Source organism: Citrus sinensis, chromosome 8 (assembly GCF_022201045.2).
Source record: "Citrus sinensis cultivar Valencia sweet orange chromosome 8, DVS_A1.0, whole genome shotgun sequence".
NCBI classification, from domain to species: domain Eukaryota; kingdom Viridiplantae; phylum Streptophyta; class Magnoliopsida; order Sapindales; family Rutaceae; genus Citrus; species Citrus sinensis.
Genome location: NC_068563.1, coordinates 8654136 through 8673750, shown reverse-complemented (window position 1 = coordinate 8673750; position 19615 = coordinate 8654136). Strand labels below are relative to the sequence as shown.

At 33.1% G+C, this 19615-nt stretch overlaps 2 protein-coding genes across 2 annotated transcripts; both read left to right on the top strand.

Moving 5' to 3' along the window:
- The first annotated feature begins 982 nt into the window (after positions 1 to 982).
- Positions 983 to 2844, top strand: LOC127899275 (anti-H(O) lectin 1-like). Its single transcript, XM_052432620.1, has 2 exons — positions 983 to 1114; positions 1981 to 2844. Exons 1-2 carry the CDS (start codon positions 983 to 985, stop codon positions 2842 to 2844), a joined length of 996 nt encoding a protein of 331 aa, XP_052288580.1.
- A 13194-nt stretch (positions 2845 to 16038) lies between these two features.
- On the top strand, positions 16039 to 17900 carry LOC127899274 (anti-H(O) lectin 1-like). Its single transcript, XM_052432619.1, has 2 exons — positions 16039 to 16170; positions 17037 to 17900. The coding sequence occupies exons 1-2, from the start codon at positions 16039 to 16041 to the stop codon at positions 17898 to 17900; spliced, it is 996 nt and encodes a 331-aa protein (XP_052288579.1).
- Positions 17901 to 19615: the final 1715 nt, after the last annotated feature.

Sequence of the window (19615 nt, the reverse complement as noted above, 5' to 3'; positions counted from 1 at the left end):
GTATGTGCTAACCCAAGCCACTATTTGGAAAAATTATTTGTGGATTATAATTTACAAGATTCGTAGTAAAACAAGACCCAGATCACAATTGAAACCCTTCGTTAGAACACCATTATGAAATTTTATCCCATGAGTAAATGTCTTGTAATATTGGTTAATGGAAACCCCAAACTCCTCAAAATTCATGAAGCCTATATCCTAGCCCAATTAAGTTGGGAGAGATTAAGGTAGCGTTTGTTTTTTTTGTCTAAAATCTAAATGAATTTAAATTTTTCTTAAATCTAAATGGGTCTGATTACAAAAATCTGAATGACATGTTTGTTTTTCTTTCTTAAATATCTAAATATAAGTGGCATCTTGTTTGTTTTTATAATAAAAAACATCTTAAACTTGGTTATTTAACATTTATGTCCTTATAAATTAAAACAAATAAAGAGGATTAGATTTTATAGTTTAGAAAATAAGTTATTTTACAGAGATATTTTTGGAATATAATATTTACTTATTATTCAGACCTTTTTACATTCAGATAAAAGTCACAAAAATTTACTTTTTTTATTCATATGTAAATATATAAAAATCATATATAAGTTCCAAAAAACAAACAAGCATATTTTAGAAAATGTCTGAAATTAATAAAATTTCAGATTTCAGACATTTAAAAAACAACCTCTAAGTCCAAGCATAATCTGCCAAAATTATTAACCCTATATTCTTGCTTGAGATCTATCAAGAAGGAGAACCACATTACAAATTAACTAATCAAAACACAATATTTGCCAACCGTAGTAAATAATTCTGAAATGAGAAATCGATATTGTCAATTTTTAATTTAGAACTTTCTACTTGTACACCAATATATAATATTTAGAGGTGGGAGAAGAAACAAGGCATGGATTAGTTATAATTCTAGTACACAAAAAGATGAGTATTGCTTTCACTAGTTCAACAAACAATTCAGTAGTTCTACAACATTTTGACAATGGAATACATGGCACCTGAGCAACAGGCAAGGCTAGCAAAAGAATCTGGTGTCTACAGTTATGCCACTGTGGCTTTAGAAATCGCTTGTGGGAGAAAACCCATCAACCCAATGGCCAAAAAAGAGGGACGGGTCTATTTGATGCAGTGGATTTGAGAGGTCTATGGAATTGGGAAGCTGGTCACAGCAGCTGATCCGAGACTGCGGAAACTTTGATGAGCTAGGTGATTATTGGATTACAGTCACTCAACTCACGCGACATTTCAATTAAGTTCAGACGATAGTGGTTTGAATTCTTCGACTTATGGGACATTTCAATTAAGTTCACAAAGTTAGGACTTAGTTAATGGATGCAATTTAAGGACTTTTTTAATCACCAATGGTAGTTCCGTCAGATATAAGTGAACCATGAGAAATACCATTCGTATAACAGGCTCGTTTCTTAACTAATCAATCCTCCTTTAATGGGTGGAAGCATAAAGCGTAGTAAACATCACCGAGGATTGAAAAACCGAAAGCGTAGTAAAGAAAAGAGGATGGCTTCTGCACTTAAATCACTTTAAGATTAATCTAATATAAATTAGTGCCTCTAGAATTTATTTTGGTAAGGAAAATTTGAAAAGGATCATCAAGTTTACGTTTTGGACTTGAAAACGACTTAAAAATTGACTTTATTATTTCTTACAAATTTTATTTGCATCGAGGGCCAAAGGCCGAAGAGAAGCAACCAAGTAGTTACTTATGAAAAAAATTAATGAAACTTGCAATTAAAAATTATACACACAACTAATGTAATGCTTTTATTTCACTGTCACTCCATTTATTTCTATTTATTTATATAATTTTTATTGCCAAACAGAATTTGCATACTGGCACTTCCAGGCAATTTCCGAGTTTTCTGAATTGCCGCGTGGACAAATTTGACCACATTTCCACCGAACCTTATGAAGACTTTGTACTTGTCTGAATTTTTATAAGTTACCTTAAAATTTTTGTAGGCAGCCTCTATACCAAAAATGGCTAATTTCTTTATGATCATCATCTTGTTATCCCCAATAATCCAATTAGCAAATGCTTTATCTTTCAATTTTTCCGGTTTCTCCAATGATGGCAGCATCAACTATGAGAGAGCTTTCCCAGAAAACCAAGTGATTCAGCTAGCTTCAAGACGTGGTATGATTGGCCGGGCAACATATAACAAGCCGTTGCGTCTCTGGAATAATGCCACTGGAAATCTCACAGACTTTACAACTCACTTCTCATTTGTAATTGATTCTCAAAACAGAACCGCATATGGAGATGGGCTTGCCTTCTTTCTTGCGCCGCAAGGTTCAAGGATTCCGAATGCCACTAAAGGAGGTTCTTTAGGCCTAACCAATGACGGGGAGTATTTAAATTCATCTTCCAATCCATTTGTTGCTGTTGAATTTGATATCTATAGGAACGGCGGCTGGGATCCACCAGGTAACCATGTGGGTATTGATATCAATTCTATGAGATCTGAGACGAATTTGACATGGTGGGCTGATATCAGAAATGGGAAAATGAATGATGCATGGATTAGTTATAATTCCAGCACAAAGAAATTGAGTGTTGCTTTCACTGGTATTAGAAATAATGCCACAGTGAGGCAGTTTCTTGAGTATCAAGTCAACTTGAAGCTACATTTACCCGAGTGGGTTACTTTTGGCTTCTCGGCAGCCACTGGAAATGCATCTGCAATTCACAGGATTTACTCCTGGGAGTTCAGTTCAAGCTTGGAGACTGATGACGATATTACTAAGATGCGGGCTGTTAATGGTGCTGGTCCCGACAAAGGTCCAAACAAAAATTCTTCAAGCTATACTGCTATAGCAACTTAACTTCATCTTCTGCAGCTTCTTCATCCGCATCCCGTTCAAACATGCCTTAATTCAGTTTTAGTTGTTTGCCAATTTTACTTTTATATTTTAATCTTGTTTTTGATCAAATAAATCTTCATATGCCTTTTTCTTTTTTATTTCATTTTTGGAAAACAATACAAAGAGTAATATACTACACCATATGAGTACCATTTTAGAAAATGGAAAATGCTATTTGCACAAAAAATTACAGAATACAACGAATCCAGTGAGAATACTTATACATAATTTGTTGTGAATTATTTAGTTAATTTATATAATTTTTTAATGAGGCTAAGGTAAGAGGTCACTATTTTCACAACAATAGCGATACATGTACTGACGCCCTATCTACCGAAACAACTGAAGTTAACATTTTTCACTTAAAATCAATCCAAAAATTGAGAATTGATCAACGACCAAAATTAAAAATTCAGTATTGAGGCAATGGACCATCCCCCACCAAATTTCTTTGTTCTCAAACTGGGCGATGCCAACTTGCGAAGTGAGTCTATCGCCCGGATTGGTCAAAAACCCATCACCCAACCCAGGGGCGGTGCCAAGAAGTTAATCAAGGGGAGGTTAAATTTAAATAATAATATAATTTAAAAATAGTCAACAAGTAACAAATGCCAAAATAAAAAATCATTAATATATTTAATTCAATACATTTATAACTAACCTCAACTTGTTTTCATATGTTAAAAAAATTAAAGAATAATCTTATCATCAAGAATACAAAATAAATCTTTTTTTGTATATACAACAATAATATCACTCAATTATGGATCTCTTATCTGATTTCATAGATGATTTTTTGCAAAATTCATAGCCAAAAATACTTTTTTGACTATAGTGATGAGAACTAGTAAAAACAATAAATAAATTAATAAACGTAATTTATCATTTTTAGCATCAACTATTTTTCTTGAGGGCTTATCAATTCCTTTCAATTTTTGAAAATTTGTTATCTGAACTCACTTCTTTAATGTAAATATTAAGTTGAATTTTAAGCGCTACAAGACTCATTAAAAAAAAAAATCATTTGAATAAGCTCAATGAGGTGAAATAATTTCTTTTTTCTTTTTTGTGTGTGAGGAGAGTTAGGGCCAGAGAAATTTTAAAATACAATGTTTCTTTGTGCGTTGGAAGTGTAAAAATAAATACTTAATATATTGTTTATTTTTAAATTTCAATGGGGACTTTCTTAGTAAATTAAATTCAAAATAGGACAAATATATAAATTTTCAAAAATCTAGGGGGGCTGCAGTCTAATGTGGCGCCGCCACTGATCCAACCCAAAACAAAAGAAAAAAAAAACATAAAAAAATAAAAAATTCAGTTGATCGATTTAACAAAATCTTGCTACATTTATCATTTTTGTTCTGACAAATCTGAGTTTTTATAAGTGATAAGAATCGAAGAGATTATTAAAAAGAATAGTCGAAAACACTATAAAAAGATTTTTAAAATACTCCAACAATAAAGACAAAGTAAAGAAAACCTTGAAAAAAGGAAAACGTTTCTTTGTGGAAAAATTGAGCATCCATATACCGCCATCAAATTTGACATATATATATGATTTAAATTGCTAGCTAAGGTGCTATTGATACGGTCCTTTTATGGGAATTCCCGGATGTCATCTGGATGCATGTTCTCTTCAAGGCAATTTCCTAAGGCTGATTTTTGTCAAAAATATTAACTTCAAAAATCCTTTTCAAACAACTAAACTATACGAGGCCATAGTACAACTTAGAAATCTACTAAACATAACCCGATATGTTTTAGTATGTAAGAAGAGAAACTGAAACTAAATTAAATCCTAATCCTGAATGGACTTGAATTAATGATATGTGTAGTAATTTCCTATAAGCCTAAGGATTTAAAATTAGGTTAGGAAAGGATATGGTCGCTTAGTTTTATAAATAGAGCAATAGTGTTTTAAGTACAGTACTATTGCCTCTGAATCCCGATCAATAGAGCTCATAAATTTTTGTATGGCAACATGGATAATGAATATGGAAGCATTGGAGATGACCGTGCTGAATGTGATTATTTCTGCAATGGAAATGACTGCGAGGGATGTGCAAACTGCTGCAACGGTGATCAATGCGAAGGATGCGAACATTGTTGCCAGGAAAACTGCTGGGGCTGTGCAAATTGCTGCAACGGAGATGAATATTGCAACGGATGTGAGTATTGCCGCAATAGAGATGAATGCGAAGGATGTAAATCTTTCGGCAATTTAGACTGCAATGGATATGCATATTGCTGCTTGGAAGATGAGTGCCGTGGATGTCATTATTGTTTACACGAACCGGTAAAACTTGAATCCTTTATCTTTCAATTAAGGCGGTGATATTAACCCTGCCCTTGTTCTTTTTCTTTTTTTTTTAATACCTCATTTATTTTTCAAATTGTCCTTTTATCTCTTGGGGTCCATTTTTCTTTTCACCATCTATTTCTAGAATTTCGCATCATCTCTCTCTTTTTCTTTTTTTCTTTTTCGGTTAGAATTTTGTATCAACACTCTTAGATGCAAAATTTACCATTTATTATTTTTTAAAAAGCCGATAATATATTACATAATTGTCTATGAGCCAAAGGCTGTATACTTTCTAAGCTTTTATGTAGGGGTGGGCAAAAAAAACCGTAGTCTTAAAAAAACCGAACCGAACTGACGGTTTTTTCTAATTCGGTTCAGTTTTTATTTAAAAAAAAAAACCGAATATACCGTTGAAAAAACCGAATCGAACCGAACCGATCCAAAAAGAACCGTTTTAATTTGGTTCTTATTGAGTTTGGTTCTTATTCGGTTCTTTTTATAAAATAACCGATTTAAATCGGTTCTACTTAATTTCGAACCGAACCGTGCCCACCCCTACTTTTATGTCAAGTGTTAATCATAAATAAGTATTGCCCTATCAGCTTAAGTTTTTGAGCCAACAACTTTTTTAAATTTACTGTTCAGTAAATTTTATTTTTATTTTTTTAGAAAGGTTACCATCCATGCAATTCTCTTTTAATATATATAGGCTGGTGAGGGAGACAGTCAATTGCAACATCAGTTTCAACTTTGCAGCACTAGTGTTTCCACCATTCAGATTTGCTCCACCACCACGTTCAGCTAGAGTTGCTGCAGGCGTTAATTTTGTTCCACCGCCTCAACCACCTCCGGCTAAATGACATGCTACTGGCTAGCTTTAATTTGCTAAACTTGTCGAAATTTTGCCAAACGTGCAAAACAGAATTTCATTGGAGGTGTATACTTTTCGAAATTTTTGAATCAGATGTATTTTGAGAAGAGGGTTTCATGACAATTTTAAACTGGTGTTAAGAGCTCCATCCAAAAATTAAAGAAAAATTATTAAATGAACCAAACACGCATGACTGGTTTAATTAACAGTATTGCAAATTATGTTAGGGAATCCTGCCGCATTTATAATTATTCTTTTCAACTTTTTTTTTGGTTCAAATGGTAGTGGCTCGAAACTAAAAATAAAGTAATAATGATAGTTGATTTGACACCTCGTCTTTTTTAATAATTTTATTTTATAGAAAAGAAAATAAGGTGGAAAGGTAAGCAAAACCAAATTAATTTATATCTCCTATCTCTTCTAAGATTCAAATTCGGATAACCAGGTCATTTATTTTCAAAATCTTTATTATCAAATGAATAATAAAACAATAAAGAAGTTAAATTATGCACGTATACTATCATTAAAAGATATATGACAGAAATTTTTAAAAGCTCAACTGCTCAAGAGAGTTCAAATAAGGAGAAAATATTAATCCCAATCGCTAGCCTCATGTCATGCCACCTGTAATCTTATTTGATTTTTGTTTGACAATAATGGTGCATTTATCTCCTACATTGGGGAATCGAAATTCAGAATCGAAATAATTGACAGTGTTTATTTTACAAAATAAAAGTGAGAATCGAAATCAAAATCATGCAGGGCCCATAAATTTGTGAATTCATTCCCATTAATTTCATTTCCAAGGGAAAGGTTGGGAATCAAACTCCATTTCTCATAACTATCCATCTTACTCACATAAATTTTCATAATTTTTAAATTGCCCTCAATCAAGTCTGTTATTTTTACAGTTTGGTCCTTACGAAATTTATGAAAATACCTATAAATTTTGTATTATTTACAAATAAGAGCTTTATTATTTAATAATAATAATAATGATGATGTTGATGATATTATTATTATTTGTTAAAGTCATTATTATTGTATTAATATTATTGTTATTAAAATTTATTGTTCTATTATTTTAATTATTGTTATATATTATTATTTTAATATTATAATTATTAAAATATTATAATTTATTATTATTATTATTATTAGGCAGCCTATTAGGCTCCTGTACAACATTTCATCCACCTTTTCAGCTTCATCTTCTTTGCAAAACTTCTCTTTTTGATTCATTGGAGTTGCAGTTGGCTTGCATCTCTTCCATGTTGAATTTCTTGAGAACTTCCTTTGCATATTTTTGCTGGGATAGAAATATTTCATTTTCCTTTTGATGTACCTGCATACCAAGGAAAAATGTCATCGTCCCAAGGTCTGTCATTTCAAAGACATCTTTCATTTCTTCTTTAAACCTGTCAATCAACTCCTTGCTACTTCATGTAACGAGTAGATCATCAACATACAGAGATACCACAAGTATTTCATTATCAGCCTTCTTGATATATAAAGTAGATTCACTCCGACTTTTTTTTAAGCCTAAGTTTGTTAAGTGTGTGTCAATTCTGCTATACCAGGACCTTGGTGCCTGTTTTAAACCGTACAGGGCTTTCTTCAGTCGATAAACCTTCTCATCTTGTCCTGGAAAAAAAAACCCTTCAGGCTGCTCCACAAAAATTTCTTCCTCCAAGTATCCACACATTGTAGTAAAAGGCAAAGGAACAGAAGCGATTGAAGGCCATACAGGTTTGAAATTGATTTTTGATGTTTTATATGTTCCTGAAATTAATCAAAATCTTTTGAGTGTTACTTTGTTGTTAGAAAAAGGCTATAAGGTGATGTTTGAAGACAAGAACTATGTGATCAAAGATACAAAAGACAGAAAAAGTATTCAAAGTTCAAATGAAAGGCAAAAGCTTTGTGTTGGATTTAATGAAAGAAGAACAGGCTTCTGTACACAGAGAAGATAACAATACAATGCTTTGGCACAAGAGGTTAGGGCATTTCCATCATATTGCTCTACTCTACATGAAGAACAACAATCTAGTCAAAGGCTTGCCTGAATTAGAGGAGGAGTCTCCTAAATGTGCCGCCTAGCAGTATGGAAAGCAAACTAGGATTCCGTTTCAACAAAATAAATCCTGGAGGGCTATACAGAGGTTGCAATTAATACACACAGATGTGAAAGGACCAATGAAAACCATCTTTGAATAACAGTAAGTATTATATTGTTTTCATTTATGATTACTCAAGAATGTGCTGGATTTATTTTATGAAGCTTAAATCTGAGGTTGCTGACATCTTTGTGAAGTTTAAAGCTTGGGTTGAAACTCAAAGCAGATACAAGATGCAGGTGATTAGTTCCGATAATGGAACGAAATATACCTCTGAAAAATTTAACAAGTTTTGTGAAGATGCAGGCATTGAACATCAGCTGACAGCACCTTACACTCCTCAGCAAAATGGTGTTGTGGAGAGAAAAAATCGGACAATAATGGAGATGGCAAGATGCTTGCTTCATGATAAAGGATTGCCGAAGAAATTTTGGGCTGAGGCCGTAAACACTGCAGTTTTTTTATTGAACAGATTGCCAACAAAAGCTTTACAGAAAAAGACTCCATTGGAAGCATGGTATGGCTACAAACCAAAGCTGTTTAATCTAAAGATATTTGGTTGTCTATGTTTCTCTTACATCCATCAAGTTAAGAGAGACAAATTAGATAAAAAAGCAGAACCTGAGATTTTTGTAAGCTATAGCTCAACCTCAAAAGCCTACAAGATTTACTCACCGCAAAGCAACAAAGTAATCGTCAGCAGGGATGTTCAATTCTTTGAGTAAGATAACTGGAGTTGGGAGAATGACAAGAAGCTTGAGGTCGAGGAGGAGAATGATGATACGGACAATGAAAATGTTAAAGGAACTGGATCTCTCTCTAACATCTATCAGAGGTGTACTATTGCTGTAATGGAGCCTGCGGGGTATTAAGAAGCTGCAAATGATCAGAAGTGGATAGCTGCAATAAAGGACGAGCTAAAAATGATTGAAAAGAATCAAACATGGGAGTTAGTAGACAGACCTGAACACAAGAAAGCTATAGGAGTCAAGTGGGTTTACAGGACCAAGCTCAATCCTAATGGTTCTGTAAACATGCACAAGGTAAGACTTATTGTCAAGGGATATGCTCAGATGTTTGGGGTAGATTTTTTTGACACTTTTGCCCCTGTTGCCAGGTTGGATACCATAAGGATGTTGCTAGCTCTTGCTGCACAGCAAGGTTGGGTTATACACCAAATGGATGTCAAATCAGCCTTTTTGAATGGATACTTGGAGGAAGAAATTTTTGTGGAGCAACCTGAAGGGTTTGTTTTTTCAAGACAAGATGAGAAGGTATATCGACTGAAGAAAGCCCTGTACGATTTAAAACAGGCACCAAGGTCCTGGTATAGCAGAATTGACACACACTTAACAAACTTAAGCTTCGAAAAAAGTCTGAGTGAATATACTTTATATATCAAAAAGGCTGATAAAGAAATACTTATGATAGCTCTGTATGGTGATGATCTACCCATTACAGGAAGTAACAATGAGTTGATTGACAGGTTTAAAGAAGAAATTAAAGATGTCTTTAAAATGACAGACCTTGGGAGGATGACATTTTTCCTTAGCATGTAGGTACATCAAAAGGAAAATGAGATATTTCTATCCCAGCAAAAATATGCAAAGGAAGTTCTTAAGAAATTCAACATGGAAGAGTGCAAGCCAACTGCAACTCCAATGAATCAAAAGAATAAGTTTTGCAAAGAAGATGGAGCTAAAAAGGTGGATGAAAGGCTTTACAGGAGCCTAATAGGCTGCCTAATGTGTTTAACTGCAACCAGACCAGATATCATGCATGCAGTGAGTTTGCTATCAAGGTATATGCATTGTGCCAGTGAAATTCATTTTCAGGCGGAAAAAGAATTCTTAGATATGTTAAGGGCAGAATTGATTATGGAATAAAGTTTAATCAAGTTAAAAACTTCCATCTTCATGGATATTCTGATAGTGATTGGGCTGGATGTGTTGATGACATGAGAAGCACCTCAGGTTACTGTTTTAGCTTTGGTTCTGGAATTTTTTCAGGGTGTTCTAAGAAGCAAGAAGTCGTAGCTCAATCCACAGCAGAAGTAGAATATGTAGCTACTGCTGCAGCTGTGAATCAAGCTATTTGGATCAGGAAACTCATGAAAGATTTGCATATAGAACAACAAGAAGGCACACAAATATTTGTGGACAACCAAGCTGCAATTTCAATTGCTAATAATCCAGTGTTCCATGGCAAGACAAAACACTTCAAGATAAAACTTTATTTTCTAAGAGATGTACAAAGAGAAGGAGAAGTGCAGCTGATCTACTGCAAAACAGAGAATCAAAGTGCTGACATCTTAACAAAAGCACTTCCAAAGATTAGATATGAATTCTTGAGGCAAAAGCTTGGTGTATGCAGCTCCAGAGTCAAGGAGGAGAATGTTGACTGCAATAACTCATGAAGCTAAATCAGTTTTTTTTTTTTTTTTTCTGTTGCTATTTTTTAGGACTATGACCACTTCTTCATGCTATTTTCCTGCACTTAGTTATGATGCTCAAATGTAGCAAATTTTTCTGCACTTTAGTTTTCATTATGCTGTATAAATAGATGATTTTGTTGCTCAATAAATATATAATTCAGCAGTCTACAAATCAACATTCTCTCGATATCTTTATAGCCAACAAACTTTCAGATTCTGAAGGTGATTTGTTGAATAATCCTTCTCGTTTTAGAAGATTGGTAGGTTGGTTAATTTATCTTACAATTACTAGACTAGATATTACATATTCTGTAAACAATCGAAGTCGATTTATGCATGCTCCAAGAAAGCCTCATTGGGATGCTGCTCTTTGCGTTGTGAGATATTTGAAAAAGGGTCCAGGACTTGGATTGTTATTCTCCTCTAATAACTCCCTGCAACTAAAGGCATATTGTGACGCTAATTGGGCTAACTGTCCTATGACAAGGAGATCAACGTCGGGTTACTGTGTGCTTCTTGGAGACTCTTTAATCTCTTGGAAAACGAAGAAGCAAACAATTGTTTCCATATCATCTTCTGAAGCCGGGTATAGATCCATGGCTGCTGCAACTTGTGAACTCATTTAGCTCCGATACTTATTTAACGATCTGCAAGTTTCTTTGGGACCAATCTGATTGTTGTGATAACTAAGCAGCTCTTCACATCGCTACAAATCCTGTGTACCATGAACGCACGAAACATATCAAGCTTGACTGCCATGTTGTGAGAGAAAAAATTCAAGCAGGTCAGATTGTCACTAGATTTGTTCTTTCATCCCTTCAGCTAGCTGACGTCTTTACAAAAGCTTTAGGAGGAAACATATTCAAGAGTTTAATCAGCAAGTTGAACATTCTTGACATACATTCCCCCTTGAAGTTAAGATTGATTTCCCTTAATTTATGTAATTGATTTCTGTGTCTTTTGACTTTCTGTATTATTTTATATACAATCCCTTTGACATAGGAATTAGTTATTAGATTTATTCATTACCTTATATAGCTTATTAGCCCTGTTATATATTCATGTAATAACTTCCTGTAAAGATAAGAAATGAGGAATCTTCTTCACTTTTTCACATAATGCTCAATCAAGAGAAAAGTGTTGTGGAAGCTGAGATGATTGGTATGATTACATCTATTCACATTGAAGGTAAGAAAATTGTTCTTGAAGAACATTTGGCTAAAAATATAAAAATAATTGAAAATGACATCAAGAAAAAATTAGAGAAATGCAAAGTGTCATCTAATTGTTTTTTAGTCCAATTTTTCTTTTTTATACGAATAATACAATTAAATAACTTATATTACATTTGATATTTACAACTATTATATTCCAATATACAATTATTAATATTTACAATCGGATAATTAGTTGAGATTACAACTTTACATTAAATTCTATTAAAGCATTTGCCTAAATTGTCTACACTCACTAATAATTAAGGAATGTCTGCTCCACTTGCATTTTGCAAGGAAGAAAAACTTTAAAATAGCCCCATAAGACATTCTTAATTTACAGAGAATTTGTGTCCCTAAGGACTAAAAATACTACTCTCATGGTTGGAAGAGCAGCGATCCACCACTCATTAAAGGGCGAGTAGCATTTTCCAGTTTTGAACATATAGCATGAGGAACATTTTTCATATTTAGTCGAATGACAACTCAATGCTCCTTTTGCCAACATGTGTAGGGTTGTAACCCTAAAACTCTTGTCTTAACACAAGAGATTTTTACTATTTCAATTAGATAGCACCCACAAGATTAATTTTTGGATGTTAGTTGGTCAACCATGAATGCTATATATTGTCAAGTGCTTCTAGATTTTAGGCTAGTTTGGTGATACTGCGGCTTTTAAATAATTATCGTTAGCTATATTGTAAAAGCAATCAGTCGTGAAGAGAATTAATTAAATGTTTGGTAGAATTTATTTTCAAAATATAATTTTTAAAAATAGTCGTACGTGTCTAGTAAATTTTATTGTTAGACTACTACAAAAATATACGAATGAGTAAAATGAACATATTATTGAATAAAATTTATTTATACATTTAAAAACATGTATATTATTATGTGTAAATAATGATTGATAGTTAAGTTTTTTATTTTTATTAATTTTTTTGTTTTATTTTATTATCTCAATATAATTGGTAAAAATAATATTTAGAATAAGGATAATTTTAGATTTTTTAATCTACGTGAGTATGTAAATATGAAATTATATTAAATATAAAACTAATTATCAAAATCATATTTTAAAAGGTACCTGTTGTGCAAATTTTAATGAACTCGCAAGCGCACGAATCTATTGTAGTATAGATCAATGATGACGAGTGTCGATCCCACGAGGAGGTGGATTTTAATTGTGTGTGGAATTAATTTTGCAAATGGGTGGTTGGAATTGTGGTGGAAGTGATTTAAAATATGCTAAAATTGGAATTGAAATGGCAATAATAAATTCTAAAATTGGAATTGCAATGGCGAGAATAAATTGTAGTGAAATCTATTGAAATGACGTACTTGGGTATCTGGATCCGCATCAACATGCATCATGGGCTAACTATTCCTTATTAATGCCAATTAAATCATGAGGGGGAAATCCACACCTCATAAACCACGCTCTAATCAATATGGTGCTAAGGGCTTATCGTGCCAAATAATAATAACCTTGTACTAGGGGGCCGGTGAAATCAAGGCGGTACTAGACAAGATTAGTATTATTTGTCGACGAGAAGTCAAAACATCCACAAAAACTAGAGGGGAAGAGAAAGTAAATTTACCAAATTAAGCCCATGACACATGTTGAGACTTCACCTTCAACCCAAGCTTGAAAGAAAATTAGCCACTCATAATTGAACTAGGGGCAAAATGGAAATTTATTAAAATTCGTAGAAAATACAAGATGGAGAGGGAATTACAGAAAATGGATCCCAAAAATGGATTCAAAGCTCTCAAATTAGGGGGGAGATGCCCCCTTTTTATAGATACATGGAGTAAATCATGGCCATTAGATTAAAAACAGTTTGGACGCTCAGGATTGCGCCACGTCATCAGTCAACAGTACGCGGTTTGACCACGCGGATGAACAGTAACACGGTTCGACCCCGATGAACAGTAACGCGTTTGGTTGAAAATAATCTTGTGTGATGCATGTACCGTACGCGAGATTTGTCGTCCACTGATATGCTGCTACGTCACCATCAACAGTACATAAGAATTTTAGTCCCACAGGATCGTGACACCTCATCAGTCAATGCCACATCATCGGTCAATGCCACGTCATCGATCCGTCTATGTAAACAGTGCCGTGAACAGTAACGTATACATGAATAATACCGTACATGTGAATAGTGCCATTTTTCCTTTTATGCTCCTCCTAAGGTTTTCGACCGTCCTGAGTTCAAAAGTGATGTCCGTTTTTCCGTCTGATCTCTCCTTTATTGTGAAATGACTATAATGCCCCTAAAATACAAAAATACTTAATTAAAATAAAACATATATAATTAAATCACAAGAAGGTTAAATACATAAAAGTAAGGGTTGTTAGTAAGACTTGAAATATAAAATGACGATTTTTTCCTTTATAAATATGCATTTTCTAACACTCAACAGTACCCATCTATTACTTTTATAAGTCCTTGATGATTTTCACAAAAGTGACTTAAAAAAAACCAAAAATCAAAATAAGTTTTAAGTTTTTAAAATTATTTTTGGGCCTCTTAAAATGATCCTAACTTAGCCCTTTATTCAATGTAGGAAATTTTAGAAGAGTCATGATCTTTTTATGGGAAAAGGATAGTGAACTTCTTAACTTTTCGAAAAGGAACATAGAACCCCTTACCATTTCAAAAAAGACATATAATTCTCATTTTTGTTCGTAAATTCCATTTATTTTCGTTCATAATAACTATTATGTCCCTATAAGAGATAATCAACATATTGATTTTAGACAATGAGCCCCCAAATTTTACTTTCCATTTTCACAATTTGCCTTTTGTCCATATAGATGTCTATTTAATATCTCATTTTTCCCAATTTCCTTTGGAAGAAAATAACATGGACTTTAATTTTATCTATTATTAATCTTTTTTAATCATCTTGTTGATGCCGAAATCTGCTCGCCCTTTTGACCGACCAGATCCTTTCACCAACGTTTATGTTATCGACTGTTGCTCGAACCACTAAGGTTGGAATCGCCCTCCTTTCTCTCACTAGACACGCGTTCACCAAAAACGGATCAGAGACGCCGGTGGTTTTCCCGGCGTAAATCCTCTGATGCCTAAGTTAGCACAAGGTGTTTACGGGAAAACAATACAATTTGGATTCAAGAAGTTTGTAATTTTTTTTTTATTTCATAAACACTTTGCAATTTCTTTAGACGGCAAATACTTGGTGTCTATATACCATAAAGGTATGTGCTAACCCAAGCCACTATTTGGAAAAATTATTTGTGGATTATAATTTACAAGATTCGTAGTAAAACAAGACCCAGATCACAATTGAAACCCTTCGTTAGAACACCATTATGAAATTTTATCCCATGAGTAAATGTCTTGTAATATTGGTTAATGGAAACCCCAAACTCCTCAAAATTCATGAAGCCTATATCCTAGCCCAATTAAGTTGGGAGAGATTAAGGTAGCGTTTGTTTTTTTTGTCTAAAATCTAAATGAATTTAAATTTTTCTTAAATCTAAATGGGTCTGATTACAAAAATCTGAATGACATGTTTGTTTTTCTTTCTTAAATATCTAAATATAAGTGGCATCTTGTTTGTTTTTATAATAAAAAACATCTTAAACTTGGTTATTTAACATTTATGTCCTTATAAATTAAAACAAATAAAGAGGATTAGATTTTATAGTTTAGAAAATAAGTTATTTTACAGAGATATTTTTGGAATATAATATTTACTTATTATTCAGACCTTTTTACATTCAGATAAAAGTCACAAAAATTTACTTTTTTTATTCATATGTAAATATATAAAAATCATATATAAGTTCCAAAAAACAAACAAGCATATTTTAGAAAATGTCTGAAATTAATAAAATTTCAGATTTCAGACATTTAAAAAACAACCTCTAAGTCCAAGCATAATCTGCCAAAATTATTAACCCTATATTCTTGCTTGAGATCTATCAAGAAGGAGAACCACATTACAAATTAACTAATCAAAACACAATATTTGCCAACCGTAGTAAATAATTCTGAAATGAGAAATCGATATTGTCAATTTTTAATTTAGAACTTTCTACTTGTACACCAATATATAATATTTAGAGGTGGGAGAAGAAACAAGGCATGGATTAGTTATAATTCTAGTACACAAAAAGATGAGTATTGCTTTCACTAGTTCAACAAACAATTCAGTAGTTCTACAACATTTTGACAATGGAATACATGGCACCTGAGCAACAGGCAAGGCTAGCAAAAGAATCTGGTGTCTACAGTTATGCCACTGTGGCTTTAGAAATCGCTTGTGGGAGAAAACCCATCAACCCAATGGCCAAAAAAGAGGGACGGGTCTATTTGATGCAGTGGATTTGAGAGGTCTATGGAATTGGGAAGCTGGTCACAGCAGCTGATCCGAGACTGCGGAAACTTTGATGAGCTAGGTGATTATTGGATTACAGTCACTCAACTCACGCGACATTTCAATTAAGTTCAGACGATAGTGGTTTGAATTCTTCGACTTATGGGACATTTCAATTAAGTTCACAAAGTTAGGACTTAGTTAATGGATGCAATTTAAGGACTTTTTTAATCACCAATGGTAGTTCCGTCAGATATAAGTGAACCATGAGAAATACCATTCGTATAACAGGCTCGTTTCTTAACTAATCAATCCTCCTTTAATGGGTGGAAGCATAAAGCGTAGTAAACATCACCGAGGATTGAAAAACCGAAAGCGTAGTAAAGAAAAGAGGATGGCTTCTGCACTTAAATCACTTTAAGATTAATCTAATATAAATTAGTGCCTCTAGAATTTATTTTGGTAAGGAAAATTTGAAAAGGATCATCAAGTTTACGTTTTGGACTTGAAAACGACTTAAAAATTGACTTTATTATTTCTTACAAATTTTATTTGCATCGAGGGCCAAAGGCCGAAGAGAAGCAACCAAGTAGTTACTTATGAAAAAAATTAATGAAACTTGCAATTAAAAATTATACACACAACTAATGTAATGCTTTTATTTCACTGTCACTCCATTTATTTCTATTTATTTATATAATTTTTATTGCCAAACAGAATTTGCATACTGGCACTTCCAGGCAATTTCCGAGTTTTCTGAATTGCCGCGTGGACAAATTTGACCACATTTCCACCGAACCTTATGAAGACTTTGTACTTGTCTGAATTTTTATAAGTTACCTTAAAATTTTTGTAGGCAGCCTCTATACCAAAAATGGCTAATTTCTTTATGATCATCATCTTGTTATCCCCAATAATCCAATTAGCAAATGCTTTATCTTTCAATTTTTCCGGTTTCTCCAATGATGGCAGCATCAACTATGAGAGAGCTTTCCCCGAAAACCAAGTGATTCAGCTAGCTTCAAGACGTGGTATGATTGGCCGGGCAACATATAACAAGCCGTTGCGTCTCTGGAATAATGCCACTGGAAATCTCACAGACTTTACAACTCACTTCTCATTTGTAATTGATTCTCAAAACAGAACCGCATATGGAGATGGGCTTGCCTTCTTTCTTGCGCCGCAAGGTTCAAGGATTCCGAATGCCACTAAAGGAGGTTCTTTAGGCCTAACCAATGACGGGGAGTATTTAAATTCATCTTCCAATCCATTTGTTGCTGTTGAATTTGATATCTATAGGAACGGCGGCTGGGATCCACCAGGTAACCATGTGGGTATTGATATCAATTCTATGAGATCTGAGACGAATTTGACATGGTGGGCTGATATCAGAAATGGGAAAATGAATGATGCATGGATTAGTTATAATTCCAGCACAAAGAAATTGAGTGTTGCTTTCACTGGTATTAGAAATAATGCCACAGTGAGGCAGTTTCTTGAGTATCAAGTCAACTTGAAGCTACATTTACCCGAGTGGGTTACTTTTGGCTTCTCGGCAGCCACTGGAAATGCATCTGCAATTCACAGGATTTACTCCTGGGAGTTCAGTTCAAGCTTGGAGACTGATGACGATATTACTAAGATGCGGGCTGTTAATGGTGCTGGTCCCGACAAAGGTCCAAACAAAAATTCTTCAAGCTATACTGCTATAGCAACTTAACTTCATCTTCTGCAGCTTCTTCATCCGCATCCCGTTCAAACATGCCTTAATTCAGTTTTAGTTGTTTGCCAATTTTACTTTTATATTTTAATCTTGTTTTTGATCAAATAAATCTTCATATGCCTTTTTCTTTTTTATTTCATTTTTGGAAAACAATACAAAGAGTAATATACTACACCATATGAGTACCATTTTAGAAAATGGAAAATGCTATTTGCACAAAAAATTACAGAATACAACGAATCCAGTGAGAATACTTATACATAATTTGTTGTGAATTATTTAGTTAATTTATATAATTTTTTAATGAGGCTAAGGTAAGAGGTCACTATTTTCACAACAATAGCGATACATGTACTGACGCCCTATCTACCGAAACAACTGAAGTTAACATTTTTCACTTAAAATCAATCCAAAAATTGAGAATTGATCAACGACCAAAATTAAAAATTCAGTATTGAGGCAATGGACCATCCCCCACCAAATTTCTTTGTTCTCAAACTGGGCGATGCCAACTTGCGAAGTGAGTCTATCGCCCGGATTGGTCAAAAACCCATCACCCAACCCAGGGGCGGTGCCAAGAAGTTAATCAAGGGGAGGTTAAATTTAAATAATAATATAATTTAAAAATAGTCAACAAGTAACAAATGCCAAAATAAAAAATCATTAATATATTTAATTCAATACATTTATAACTAACCTCAACTTGTTTTCATATGTTAAAAAAATTAAAGAATAATCTTATCATCAAGAATACAAAATAAATCTTTTTTTGTATATACAACAATAATATCACTCAATTATGGATCTCTTATCTGATTTCATAGATGATTTTTTGCAAAATTCATAGCCAAAAATACTTTTTTGACTATAGTGATGAGAACTAGTAAAAACAATAAATAAATTAATAAACGTAATTTATCATTTTTAGCATCAACTATTTTTCTTGAGGGCTTATCAATTCCTTTCAATTTTTGAAAATTTGTTATCTGAACTCACTTCTTTAATGTAAATATTAAGTTGAATTTTAAGCGCTACAAGACTCATTAAAAAAAAAAATCATTTGAATAAGCTCAATGAGGTGAAATAATTTCTTTTTTCTTTTTTGTGTGTGAGGAGAGTTAGGGCCAGAGAAATTTTAAAATACAATGTTTCTTTGTGCGTTGGAAGTGTAAAAATAAATACTTAATATATTGTTTATTTTTAAATTTCAATGGGGACTTTCTTAGTAAATTAAATTCAAAATAGGACAAATATATAAATTTTCAAAAATCTAGGGGGGCTGCAGTCTAATGTGGCGCCGCCACTGATCCAACCCAAAACAAAAGAAAAAAAAAACATAAAAAAATAAAAAATTCAGTTGATCGATTTAACAAAATCTTGCTACATTTATCATTTTTGTTCTGACAAATCTGAGTTTTTATAAGTGATAAGAATCGAAGAGATTATTAAAAAGAATAGTCGAAAACACTATAAAAAGATTTTTAAAATACTCCAACAATAAAGACAAAGTAAAGAAAACCTTGAAAAAAGGAAAACGTTTCTTTGTGGAAAAATTGAGCATCCATATACCGCCATCAAATTTGACATATATATATGATTTAAATTGCTAGCTAAGGTGCTATTGATACGGTCCTTTTATGGGAATTCCCGGATGTCATCTGGATGCATGTTCTCTTCAAGGCAATTTCCTAAGGCTGATTTTTGTCAAAAAT